The sequence below is a fragment of the Centroberyx gerrardi genome, chromosome 20 (assembly GCF_048128805.1).
Source record: "Centroberyx gerrardi isolate f3 chromosome 20, fCenGer3.hap1.cur.20231027, whole genome shotgun sequence".
NCBI classification, from domain to species: domain Eukaryota; kingdom Metazoa; phylum Chordata; class Actinopteri; order Beryciformes; family Berycidae; genus Centroberyx; species Centroberyx gerrardi.
The window spans coordinates 20,926,330-20,940,475 of NC_136016.1; the positions used below are offsets into that span (position 1 = coordinate 20,926,330).

Below are 14,146 nucleotides of genomic sequence, written 5' to 3' on the forward strand. Positions count from 1 at the left end.
GTCTGAATAAAGCAACAGTTACCAAAAAGATTACCTATAGGGTCCATTTTCTTATTTCCGATCAAAGCACTTGAATGTGCGTCAGGTCGTAATTACGACTCCAGATGTCAGAAGCTTGCCAGGAGTACGTGAAGGCAGCATGACGTCAGACGGTTTAGCAACCTACTTGAACCGGCGCGCTGCACGGAAAGAGCGGCGTGTGTTCACCATCATTGACTTGGAAATTACTCTTTGTGGTAAAGTACAATACCTGTCAACAACATTATGTCTTGTTTTAAGGCTTGTGTGACTGATCGGATGGTTACAAAACATGAGAATGAACTTTTTAAAGGCCGGACGAACAGTTAAATGTCGCATGTAAGGTCAGCTAACTAGCTAGTAGTGTTAACGTTACCTTGCTGGTATCTGGCAACTGCTAGCTAGCAACGGCCGAGCTAACTAGCTAACGTCCTTTTGTTGACAATCCTTGTTGCTAATATAAAAAAAATCTGTTTAGAAAGAACCAGTTGTTATTGAACATTATCTGGTGGTTCCATACACAGTTAGGTATTCATGTGCCAGTTCTATTAAGTGTTATGTTCAGGAATCGACTAACTAACTCCCGCTGCATCAACTTCTCTTTCTCTCCTCCTGTCTCACATTTTGACATCTCCATAGAAACATCATGGCGGATGACATCTCACAGCTGGCTGATGCGCTTTCCAAGACCCATGTTGGGGATGGAGAGCTGAGCTACAAGGGCCGGGGACTGAAGCTGGACAACGCAGAGTCAGGTGGGAAGAGTTTTGTCTCTTGTTTTTGTCTGTCCATCAGTTCCAGTGCACTGTTCAGCAGAGGACTAGTCCCACATTTATCGTCAGCCTGATGTGTTTGTCACTGTCACTGTGCTTTCAGCGGAGGAGTTGGCCCTTGAGATTGAGCAGTACCAGGGTCTGAGAGCGCTGCGGCTGGAGGGGAACACTGTCGGGGTGGAGGCAGCCCAAGCCATCGCCAAGGCCCTGGAGAGCAAAGATCAGCTTCAGGTACTTTAATCATTTTATGGTTTTCAGTCCCAGCAAAGACGACATGGGACTCCTCTTGATGATGTATTGTTTTCATTCTGTTTTATGTGTTCTCTTTTGTCTTTCAGAGATGCCACTGGAGCGACATGTTCACCGGAAGGCTGCGCTCTGAAATCCCAACAGCCCTGGTGAGAATCTCAGCTACTAGTTTATTGGTCCTTGTTAAAGGAAAAGTCCACCCTCAGATATTCTTACATTATTATATCATCAATGTGTGATGTTCAATGAATTCCAGGAGTTATTTTGGGTTGTAATTTACTTTTTTGGCATACCCACTTTCCCTTAACCTGCCTCGTCTGCTTCTACTTCAGTTATGATTTCCTACATTGCCCAGAATGCCTTTCAAGAACCCCCAGAGAACAGACATGAGCTGTGGCATTCAGCTGGGGATTGTACTTTTCGGTAGAAATAGCGATAGTGATAGCAGAGCAAAAGTTCTTCCAATCGAGAATAAGTGAAAGTCATGCCCCTTTACTCAAACCCCATGGTTGCATTGCATTCTGGTCTCTCTCCTGCTCCTGTGGGTGGAGAAATTGGTCTCTCTCCTCTTCTACGATGGATTTCTCCCTGTATGATTGTTGAACGTCTCTCGGTGCAAAATGGCGGCTCTAGAAAGAAGCCCTCGCTCTTTGATTCTGAGGGACTGACACCAAAACCTGACGTTTACCGCTGATGTTTTAGATCCTGAAACATTTTCTGATATCAAACACCATTGTCTCTGTGCTTTCATCAGAGGTCCCTGGGCAGTGCATTGATGAGTGCGGGGGCCAGGCTGACAGAGTTAGACCTGAGTGACAACGCCTTCGGGCCGGACGGCGTGAAGGGCATCGAGCAGCTGCTGAAGAGCCCGTCCTGCCACTCGCTGAGGGAGCTGAGGCTCAACAACTGTGGCATGGGAATTGGAGGGGGCAAGGTGAGCTCTTTCTCTCTCTCTCTTCTCTCCTCTCCTCTCCTCTCCTCTCCTCTCCTCTCCTCTCCTCTCCTCTCCTCTCCTCTCATCTCTCTCTCTCTCACCCTCTTTTAGCTCCATCTTCATTCTACAGTGCTTTGCGGTCTCTACAGTTTGTTTTCTTTGGTCTGAACCATAGTTTTACTACGTTTATTTCATTTTTCTATTTGGTTCGTTCAGGTTCAGGTTCACTCTGCCCAATTACAAGTGAACCAGGGTTTGTAAACAAAAGTCACAAGACTCACAAGTAGCTTGTTTATTGAACATAGTTTTGGTAAACTGTCATCCTGCCAGGTTAGAGATTTTGGCAGTGGGGAGAGTCAAAACAAATAATTCCACTCCATGTAACTTTAGCTGAACATGATGGACTTGTCTGTCTCTTCTTCTCTGGTGTTCATACCAGGTCAGAACACATGAAGAAATAGCTGAATGTGAACATCAGCCAAGACTGCGGTTTGTCCTCACTTCATTTTGTTATGCTCGGCTGTCCAAGCATGAGGAACTGCTGGCTATCAGATGTCAACATCTGCCTTCTTCTTACCCATAAACCCTTGTGTTTTGGGGTTGTTTCCTGTAGTTGGTTCGAGGTGTAGTGTTAGTACATTCTCACTCCTAACAAGAGGACAGAGACCCGCATTTGCCCAAAGGAACCAAACTAAAAGAGCAAACTGCTCTGTGTTTTAGTTGTTGTTTACATGCTGTACTGTTGACAGTTGGTAGTTATTTGAAGTTTTGCATCATGGTACAGAGAGTGATGGCTGCCTGTGTGGTTCATGTAGATCCTGGCTGCAGCGCTGATTGAGTGCCACAAACAGTCGTCGGCTCTGGGAGCTCCGCTCAAACTGAGAGTTTTCATCGCAGGAAGGAACCGCCTGGAGAACGAAGGAGCCACCGCACTAGCCCAGGCCTTTCAGGTAGGAAATACTGTCCCTCTTAAACATTATGTCTCTCTTTCTCTGTTTTCTCTTTTCTGTCTCTGTCTCACAAACACATGAAGTCACTCACTCACACACATTTACAAGCTGCACAGTGTTTTATGTTAATAATGTTCATTTACAGACACTGGCTTCTTATTTTATGTTGTGGCTCTTAATTTGAAATCAGCGTTTCGCTCTGCCAGAGTCCTGTCGATGTTGTTGCAGTCCCTACTGGTCACCAATAGAGGTCAATCTCCTCTCTGTTTTTCCCTGTAACTCCTCAGCTGCTGGGCAGCCTGGAGGAGGTCCACATGCCCCAGAACGGTATCAACCACGCAGGCGTAACGGCGCTGGCCTCAGCCATGCGGCACAACCCAGAGCTCCGAGTCCTCAACCTCAACGACAACACCTTCACCAAGAGGGGGGCGCTGGCCATGGCTCAGGTGAGGCCGGTTGATTTCCATAGTGCACTAGCTTGATGTCGGCATATTCTCTTTTAGTGGAACAACTTGTTTTTGATTGGCCCCTGTCTGCCACACAGGCTCTAAGACACCTGAGGAACGTCCAGGTGATCAACTTCGGCGATTGTCTGGTTCGCTCCGAGGGAGCCGTCGCCCTCACCGCCGTCCTGAGAGAGGGACTGCCCGTTCTCAAGGTCGGTTCAGAGCTTTATCTCCGTCTGTATGTCTAATTTGTCATCACACCTGCCTCAGTTATTACAATTCTCCATTATGTGTGTTGCCTTCTCTTCAGGAACTGAATCTGTCATTTGGAGAGATCACTGAGGCAGCAGCTCTGGTGGTGGCTCAGACTGTCATGGAGAAACCACATATGGAGAAGGTGGATCTCAATGGTATGGATACGGTGTTAAGTCCAACCATAAATACCCTGTAGCAACAGCAGTGACATGCAGGGTTCCCACAGTCATGAAAATCCTGGAAAAGGTCTGGAATATGAAATTTTTGTTTTCCAGGACTAGAAATGTTTTTGGAAAATCATAAAAAACATTAAAATTTAAGAAAAGTAATGAAATTTTAAATAACGCTACTGAGTTCAAAATTTACAGCAGTAATTTGAAAAATATGTGAAAGACTAAATGCAATTGGTCTAGAAAGTGGCTGCTGTGAGTCTCAAACAAAACACATTTTGAATGTCATAGCATTTGTAAAAAGTGCTTTACATTACACCACAGTAGTACAATCATGAAAATTAGATATGAATTTATGGAAAAGTTTTGAAAAAGTGGAATTTAACCCTGAACATGTTTTTTACATCACAGTTTTGATGGAATAGTTCAGATATAAGCCAAGGCTAACTGTCTAGTTTTTGGACACCAGTTTTAGTTTTTTCTTGGTTTGTGACAGGAAACTGTCTGGGAGAGGAGGGCTGCGAGGCTCTGAGGGAGGCCATGGAGAACATGGACAAAGGAGACATGCTGGCATCACTTAGGTAGTGTGTGTGTGTGTGTGTGTGTTTGTGTATTTTCATGTAATCAAAGGAATCCTCAGCAGCTGTCCCGAAGCTTTAGTCAAATTCCTCCAATACAAACATCCTAACTCACCCCTGTTTATGATTTAAAACCCAAGATGAGATTTACTGAGTAAGGAAATTTTGTTTATCTCTTTGCACCATAGTGATGATGAGGGAGAACCTGATGATGATGATGATGACGATGATGATGACAATGACGATGATGAAGATGACGAAGATGCAGATGACTACAACAATGGAGAAGAAGAAAATGAGGACGAGGACGACAAAGTCATGAAGGAAAATGGAGTGACAAGTAAAGACAACAGTCCTGCAAAGCCTCAGAGCCCAGTAAGCAAACACTAAAATGTTAAATATAGTTTCATATTTTATGTATTTAGCAGACATCGATATCCAGAACAACTTTTAATGCAACCATTGAATACGTTTGAATTCCCATCTTGAATATCCAGTGACAAGGATTGCAGGCATCAGAGCCATCATTCCCTGGCAATACATGGAACAAACTATTGCTGCAACCCTAGAATGATGATTCACCGTTACACCTGCCATCTTTAAATATGAAGCAAAACCACAATCAAATTTTTTTTTTTTTACCCTTGCATCGATCATCTCCCCCCCCCCCCCTTATTTATACTGGTAGTTAATCCAGATTTATCTATCTTTCATACATATTACTCTATTATTCACTGTTTTGTTCAATACTCAGTTTTGATTGGCCAATCAGGGCATTCTGAAGTCTGTTATTTCTGGATAACTGACCGCTGTTTCACATCTTATCTTATTACACCGCAGTCAAGAAGTCCGGTCCATTTTGTTGATTTCTAATCTAAATAACTGGCAACACTTTGTGTCAAAAAACTTCACTCCAATTTTAAATCAATATTTCATATCATTATTAATGTCTTTGGTAAGTGCAGTGAGCTTCACACCAGGCCTTGAATCACCCTGCTTATTTTGGGATGGTGACCAGCTTGGTGTACATTGTCTGTTACTTAATAATTATGCATGGACCCACAAAAATCATTATTCATGCCCTGATCCTGATTGTGACTTCCTGTCTCCACCTCCAGCCAGAGGTCTTGTCTTTCCTCAGCTGCCCGTCTGCTGAGAAGCTCCTGCAGCTGGGAGAGAAGAGGACGAGTTTGGAGCAGCAGGTGGGAAATGAAACAAATCTGAATATAAAGAATGGCAGCTTCCGTTTACCAACACACAGAATCTGGAAAGAATAGAGCCTGTTGTTAAGACTCTTTCTCTCTTCTTGTCAGGTGGATTTGTCGGACCCAGACAAGGCCGCCGACGTTCTTCTGAAAATCTCCTCTGTGTACAGCGAGGAACCAGAGACCAAGACTGCCGTTCTGGAAACCATTGGTGAGTGGGGAAAGCACACAATCTCTCACCCTTCCCCTCTCTTTCTTTGAGTCTTTTCCTCTTAGATCCGTTTTTATTGAAAGGTGGTACCTGTGGCGTTTTTGACATCGATGAATCATTACCACATTAATTTTGAGACATTAGTGTAATTACCAAAAAACAAATGAGACCATTACGAGAAGCCTGTCAGCCTCTACCAGCCTCTACTCTGCATCCTCCATTGTTTCTCCACCTGGTGGATCTGGAGGGAAATCTGCTGGATCGCTTTACGGCACAAAACAGGAAGAGGTTCTGTTCTTCCAGAGCAAACGGAGCTAAAGCTGAAAGAGTTTCTGGCAGCAGATGGTGGAAGGAGGGAAAGGAAGATGCAAAAATGTAGTCTTAATCTTGAAAAACACCAGCACTAACAATACCACAGGTGTGAGATAGAGGTTATCAATCGTCTTGACCCTGGTCTCATTTGTTTACCTAATTATACCGAGGTACGACAGTTATTTTGGCAAGGCTACACATATGTTTTAAAGTTTACCTGCACAGTGCAACCTTATTTTTTTAACTGGAAGTTGATAGATTTGGCCACGCAGGTGAAAAGTTAAGTTATGTTTGAAGCCCTGCCACTGATAAGAACATATAGGACTGATTTGGTGTTATTGTTGGAGTTCAAATTGTTGCTCCCCCTAGTGATTCAAATCTCCGTTTGGTGTTAATGTGATGGATTTCTTGCTGTGCAAACTGACAAACTGGTGAAGTGTCAGACTGCAGTCTAACCTGTTTGTGTCCCACAGACTCGGTGCTGAAGAAGCTGCTGTCTGGTTCGGCCCTGCAGTCCTGCTGCTTCCTCTCCACTCTGCTGGTCCTGATGGGACTCCTGAAGGTACAGCTGCTCTGACCAGCACCTGCAGGAGCCGCTCTCCCCACGCTCCCTCTGCTGCCAGACCTTACATTACATTATGTCATTTAGCAGACGCTTTTGTCCAAAGCGACTTACAATAAGTGCATTTTGTCAACAGTAGTGAAACCAACTGTGTATCACAGTCTTCCTCAGCTAAGCCTTTTAATAGGAATAAGTGGCATTTGTAGTTTTTGAGTAGAAGGGGAAGAAGACCTTACCTACCGCTCATCTTTCTGCTCATAATGTGTCCTGCCATCTCATCTGGAATGGGACACTTGTTTATCATAACAAAAAAATGAAAATTCATTCATTCACATTTACTTTCTATTAGGGCCCCATCCATGCTGGATTTTTGGGTCCAATGTCGATATTTATAGTAATAGTCTGTGACATTTTCATATGAATACATGTCAGTGATTCAGCTTATATCCAGCTCATAAAAGCTTTTCCATTTGCTGTTCTAAACATTTGCTGTCTGGTAGCTCTTTCCGGGAAAAAATCTTTTGCCGCACAGGAAGTGATGCGTTTTACGTTTCCGGTTTGTTTGTAATAAACAGAACAAGAAGAACTGGGTAGTTAGCATGAGCAGCGATAGCCACCATGGCTGAAGAGACAAAGAAAAGAGAAACTCAAACTGTATCGACAGAAAATCCAAGCTCCACCCACACTGTTTGATTGACAGGTGATCTGTGGGAAGTGCAGTGCAGAAACACCACAGTGATGAGACTGAGCAACAAAGATGGGGACAAAATTTGGAGGATCTTGTAGATTTGCCACTAGCAAAATTAACAATTTAACTGACAGTATACAGTAGATTTCTTTTGTGTGATGGTATGTCATCTCTCAGCATCATGGAAATTAATCGAATAATGTTGACATAAAAACATTTTGGCAAATGAAAATATCAGTGACCTAATAAATCTGCCTAGTTCCACTCTCCATGGAAACTGAATGGAAATGATCCTGGTGAAATATTCTTTTAATCTTAATTCTTGAAGGTTGTCGCTGTCAAATCTTCCCATTACTCTCTTATTATTTCTATTATCACAACTTCTCTCTTTAGACAGGCCATATTTAAATGTAATGCTGTTTTTGTTAGTATTTAAAGACCGTTAACAGAGCTGTTGTCTGCTGCTGTGTTGGCTCAGGGAGAAGGGAAGGCGAGGAAGGTGCCGCTGGTCCCAGGTCAGCTGTTGTGTCTGGAACATGCCGTGCAGCAGGACTATTTCACCCAGGACCACGCCACGCTGCTGCACACCTTCCTGTCCCGGTAAGAGAAGAGCCACACTGTTTTTATTCTCATGATTTGTTGTACTTTCTTGCTGAATTGAAGGTGCCAGTGGGATTTGTGATGATTAATGTTGTCTGCTTCGTCAAACCTCACCAGGGCAAGAAATGTTGTGTATTTATAGTCAGATTGTTTTGAGGTGGAACATGGCCAACTGGAGACGATTATTATTTCAAAATCAGTATTTCATGTTTCAGTAAAATCTGATTATTCAACAGCTGACAGATCGGACGAAAAAGATGAGTTTTCCATGTAAATAACGTGGATTTGTTTACATTCATAATTTCACTCGAACAGACAGAGAATATGCTGTTAGACCCCAAAGAATAAATGTATTAACTTCAAAGACGTTCAGAAAGTGTTGATATTTAATGTTTACAAGGCTACATCTGGATCTCAGTGACTTTTATCGACCTCTGCAACCAGTAGGAAATTGCATCAACATCGACCAAATTAAACTCCTCCCACACGTCACACAAGTCTCTGGCACAGTTTTTAACTTTAATCATAGCACCCCCGTTAGGCCAATCAGTAACATGCCAAAATATGTCATCCCTCCAAGTTTTCGTCAAAATTGGACCAGTGGTGTCTGAGATGTTTCATCACATGGGGGACAAAAATGAGTAGGGACCTTGTAATGATGTAACGAAAGTGTAAATTTAGTGTGTGTGTGTAATGTAGTGTAAAAAATGTAATTCTACCCCCTGCATTGTGATTCTGTGTTTCTCACTTTGAAGTTGCATCCTGTGTGTTTGTGTCTGAACCTTCCAGGAACGGTGAGGCTCTGAAGTCGTGCAGCAGCGCCAGAGAGAGGCTGAGCTCCGCCCTGCAGAAGAGGTGCAACGCCAAATACTGAGTCCTGCCTGTTCTCCACCAGCCAACCACTGCCAGTGCCAACACCTGACACACACACACACACACACACACACACACACGTATACTGCACTGACAGACATTCGTCGTTTTCTCACCAACGAAACCAACAGGGAAACTTTACACTTGAACAAGGGACTCCTGATTTGTATATTTTATGTTGAAGACTGTCCAGATTCTCTTCCCTCCAATTTTTATTTTTCTACTTATGCTTATGACTTCTATTTTTTTAGTACAAAATAGAAAATGTAATTAAAAAAAAATGTTGAAACTATAGAACGACGCTCCAGTTAACCTTTGGGTTCATGTGGGGGAAAAAAGGTGAAATTGATTGTAACCTGGAGTGCAACTAACTTTAGATAATGCCAATATGGCAACTTCTGCAGCATATTGTTTGCATTACGTAAAGCATTTAGTATGTTTTTGTTTTCATAACTCGCTCTTTTGTTTTGTTTTGAAACAACGCACTGCACTCATTGTAGACAGGGTTCCTACACACGTCTGGAAATATGGAAGAAGAAGAAGAATTTGGTCATTTCCAGGTCTTGACACGTTTGGAAATTGCTCAAAAAAGTTTGGAAAACTATGGAAAAAATTTTTGCACTGTCCTGATATATATGAACACATACAACCACACATTTTCTGTGGTTTTAGACCCCTGTCATTTCACATATTCTGAGAGTAATCTTCATATATAAAGTGATATGGGAGAGTTAGTAGAGGCATGACGAGTATCGATGTAAATCATAGAGAACACCAACTAAAATCTTTTTATTTTTGTGACCAAATTTTTAAAATTATTTTCTATTTTTTTACATCATGAAAAATTACCATTATCTTCCCCATCCCCCCCACCCTGCGACCACAGAAGTCCCTTACATACGTTCATATTTCAAAGCCAACATCACAGGAGAATAGATAAAATAAATAAGTGAATAAATCAATAGATAAATAAATCGTATGACCAAGATTTGTCAACCATGTTAGTTTCGTCTGTACTTCAAGAAAAACAAAAAAGTAAACGTACAAATATAATGTATGAAAAATACATACATATTACATATATACATATTAAATGTAACATAAATATGTAGGAGAAGAAAGGAAAAAAGACTGTAAAACATAACTGATCATATAAAGCAGATTAAAGGGATGCAGCCTGACTTTCTTTGCTTGTCTGAAATGCAACTAAAACCTTCAAATCAAAAGAAATAAGTCTGGAAAAAGAATTGGATTTTTAAATTAAAAGTATGTAGGAACCCTGTTTAGAGCTTCTGACTTTATCGTTCCATCTCATGTTTTGGCCTCGAGTGACAGGACACATTCCAGATTTCTTTTTTTTTTTTTTTTTTTTTTCTACGGAAAGGGAAAGGGGACACACAGTGTTTCGTGGGCCGTCTGTCCAGCCACAGTCATCACACTGCTGTTTGGCCGCAGGGTTCAGTCAGGTCAGAGCGCTGTGTGCATCAGACTGTGAGCAGGAATGGGCTGCATGCATGAGCATTTCCCCCCCTATGGACCTGAATGTACAGTATGTGGCGCACGGCCCAGCACTGCACAGTCATAACACTGCAGAGCTCAGGACAACACAGGAAACTAGACCAAATGTGTGTATTTTCGTACGCAACTCGAGGGAAAATGTTCCATAATCAACCGTCTAACTTTATGAGGAATGTGCTGCTCGGAGCGCTTTGTGTTGCACAGATTCAGACTTCATCTCTGATCTCTGTGTGTTACCTCATGTAGTTCATGTTGTTCTTAATGTGATAGAGCATTTAGGGAAATTAGGATGAAAATGGAATGTACTTTGTTGGGATCTTCATGTACTTCACATGGACTGAATAACATTAGATAGTGCGGACTGCATGTTCATTGTCAAGATATTGATGTGTTTTTTTGCTTCGTATGTTGTTAATTTCTACTGAACGGTCTGTGGATAAATGATGCTACTAATCCAACAAGCCTGACTCCTGTTGTTTCATTCTGTGGTTGGTGAGCAATGTTTCATATTCAGTAGAGGAGGGAGGAGGGGTTGGTACTTATCATGTTAGTTTTTCAATTCTTGTAATCCGTTATAAATTACTTTTTTCTTTCATATTGTTTCATTTTTTGTTTTTAAAAAGTGAAAATCCTGCAGACAACATGCTGCAGTCTTCATATAAATGAGACTGGCTTACCGTTTTAAAAACAGTCATAAGTGGGTAAATTTTCCCAACACTGTTCATGTTTGACATCACTGACACTAATTTGTAGCTCTAGATTAGATGGCATTATGGCCACAGCAGCAGAGATATTTTTGCTTTAAAGGAATAGTTCATCCCAAAATGAAAATTGGCCCTGATGTCTGCTCACCCCCACGTCAGTCCAAATCCCACTGAAGTTGGTAGGAAAACCAAAAACAGCCAGTTAGCTCCTGCAGTTCCATCTCAGCCTTCTCCTAAACTATTGAAGTTAACAGGAACATATTTTACAGCTCCAATAAAGCATAAAATGTCCATCAAATGTCTCCAAACCTCACTTCAATAGTTTGTCAGAAGGCTGAGCTGGAGCTACAGCGGCTAACTCGCTGTGTGTTTGGTTTTCCTACAAACTTCATTGAGTTTCTGACATGGGAGTGAGTAGATAATGACTGCACTTTTAATTTTGGGGTGAACTATTCCTTTAACGGGCTCAGAGGAGCAGTGTGCGCACTTGAAACCCTCCCGAGGTGGGGTGTGGGGGGGTGAGGTGGAGTGAGTTGGGGGGGGGGGGTCGGGCCGAGTGAGAGTGAATGAAGGGATAAACGGAGTTTGTTTTGGATGGGGGACAGCCGGGGGAAGAGCAGCCGAGGCACCAGAGACCGTGAGAGAGTCAGCGGTCAGTAAAGAGCCGGAGCCGGACGGACCGCGACGGAACCACGGTGAGTCGCTTCTGTGCGTAAAGTGGAGATGAAGTGGGCTTCTTTATGGTTTATAGTCTAAAAGGTTGTGATTTCAGGTAGATAGAGATGTGTGGTGTGGCTGAAATAGGCGACAGATTATTTCAACACTAAGAAAATATAAACTGTAAGAAGGTAAAGTCAACTAAACTGCCTCATCATTCAATCACGCAGACATACGTCGTCATAACTTTGTTTATTTTACGCACTTGGGAGTCAAATGGGTACGGCAAGGTTTGGGCTCTCACCATACCTCAGCTAAGTGGGTCCAAATTTGATGGTTTCTATCATTATAACAGAAAGCAAAGATCAAGCAAATGTCGCCAGAAATTTATTTGGAAGCCAAATCTTAAAAAATCACATCAGGTGAGCATCAGGATCAATATTTCCTCGAAGCTGATAGTTTGGTGACTTGCATCTAGCTAAAATATAATAATATATTGTCAGTTATCAATAATAATAATACAAAAAAAGCTGATATAATATATAGGGGGGTTGGGTGTTTTTTGGCAAATGATACATGCCAGGGATTTTACCATTCCTTAAGGTTTGGTGAATCGACCTCCCTGTTTACGCACTAGGCAACATTTACATGGAAAATACCCAAATATTTGGTGGAAGTAATATCTGGTAGTAATGGCACTGAGAGGCGATGGAGAGGGGTGTGCTCACCGTTCCTCGCCAGGGGAAACACATTTTTTTGGGGGGGGAAACAAATTTTGGCACAACAGCGGCAGGAAGACACTGCGCGTCTTTGTGCGCGGCCGGCGCGCCGGCTCCTCTGCGGTCTGCACTGCTGATCCCCGGGGAGAGGCGGACACACGGGCCGGCCCGAGGAAATTCCTCCGGCTCTGATTTCTCTGCCCCTCTCTCTCTTTTCCTCTCTCCGCTCAGGGGGTCCGAGGGCCAAAACCTGGCACACTGCAAAAATATTAAGGAGCTTCAACTTAGTCAATTTAGTTTGCCTGCTGCCGCAAAGTTGTAGGCGAAGTTGACTGAAATAGTACTCAATAGTTAAGTAGGGCTATACGGTTGAAATCAATATCAAGATAATCATAAGGATTTTTTCGATATCAACATAGCCTATATCATGAAATGGCTCACGTATGCAAAATCACATGTTAAATAATCTAATTGATGTCCATCCCATTGAACTGAATGGTGATGTTTGGTGTGATATCAAACAAAACGGAACTTTTCAAATAATATTCCTACCATAACTCGTTTTGTCAGAGTTTTTAAATAGAATTTGCTTGTTATCAATTTAGACAGCAGAATTATGTGTCACAATATCCCAAAATCACAATATCATCACAATATGATTTCACTGAAAGACATAAATGATTATACTGAATTAACGCCCAGCACTAGGTCAAAGATCAATAGTTGTTCTAATGTAAAACTCACTGAGGGAACTTAAAAAAACAGTACAGACAGACAAGTAACAGACAAGACAGACAGTAAATTCAATCAGCAAATGTGTAGTCATGCTGACAAGTGTTTCTCAGTTGAATCCACTAATTGATAAACTTTTACTAGTGAGATGGTTTTCAGTTTCAGCTGTTCAGGTGTCACTACATCATTAAATTATTAGGCAAAAAGCTGATTCTGCACTAATATGAGTACCAAATGGACTGTACCTGTCTTGTGTAGACCTAATAGAGACTTTCCACCTTATTTCTAGTCTGGTATCCCTAAAAGTAAGGAATTACGGAGAGATTTGGTCAATATGAGCCTCAGTAAGGGAATGCAAAACAATATAGAACACACCCTTTTTCACATATTCTGCATGACAGAGTGTAAATATTCAGATGAAGAGGAGGGTAAACCCACCTAACCTCAGTTTACCCATCTAGTCGGTGGGTTTGGGGAAGGCACCGCTTCACCTTGCCCACATTTTGAGGCCGCAGTGTGGAACTGTGGAGCTTTTCATGTCCATTCCCGCGGATCAAGGACTGTTGATCCGACACCAGAATGTGGTTTTAAGGCATTCCAGTGAAGACTAAGGGAGCCCAATCTGACCAAAATAACACTAATCCCTAAAAGTAAGGAATTATGCAGAGTTTTGATCAATATGAGCCTCAGTGAGGAAATGTAAAACAATATAGAACACATCCCTCTCCACATATTCTGCATGAAAGAGTGTAAATATTCAGATGCAGTGAAGTAGAGGAGAAGTTTACTTTTATTTTTTATTTGCAGAATAGAGTTTATCCACCTTTTTAGGCTAACATGAATCTTTATATGGTAAATGTAGTAAGTATGCTTACATAAGTCGTACAAAATAATATTATCTATTAATACTAGAAAGACTAGTGAATTTGGGGGTTTAAGAGAAGGCCAATAAGCCCTCAGTTCAAGAGGGTAAACAAACATAATTATAAATA

The 14,146-nt window shown here is 42.0% G+C and overlaps 1 protein-coding gene across 2 annotated transcripts; it reads left to right on the forward strand.

The window, feature by feature from the left end:
* Positions 1-169: 169 nt before the first annotated feature.
* rangap1b (Ran GTPase activating protein 1b) lies at positions 170-10,937 on the forward strand. 2 transcript variants are annotated; one of them, XM_071909751.2, is made up of 16 exons: positions 170-236; positions 658-773; positions 895-1,022; positions 1,130-1,189; positions 1,795-1,974; positions 2,790-2,924; positions 3,212-3,370; positions 3,469-3,582; positions 3,681-3,780; positions 4,292-4,376; positions 4,562-4,748; positions 5,492-5,575; positions 5,687-5,789; positions 6,575-6,663; positions 7,830-7,951; positions 8,741-10,937. In XM_071909751.2, exons 2-16 carry the CDS (start codon positions 665-667, stop codon positions 8,823-8,825), a joined length of 1,740 nt encoding a protein of 579 aa, XP_071765852.2. In that variant the 5' UTR covers positions 170-236; positions 658-664; the 3' UTR covers positions 8,826-10,937. The 2 variants fall into 2 exon arrangements, with proteins under 2 accessions (XP_071765852.2, XP_078147010.1); XM_078290884.1 differs by having other exon boundaries at positions 7,834-7,951.
* The last annotated feature ends 3,209 nt before the right edge of the window (positions 10,938-14,146 follow it).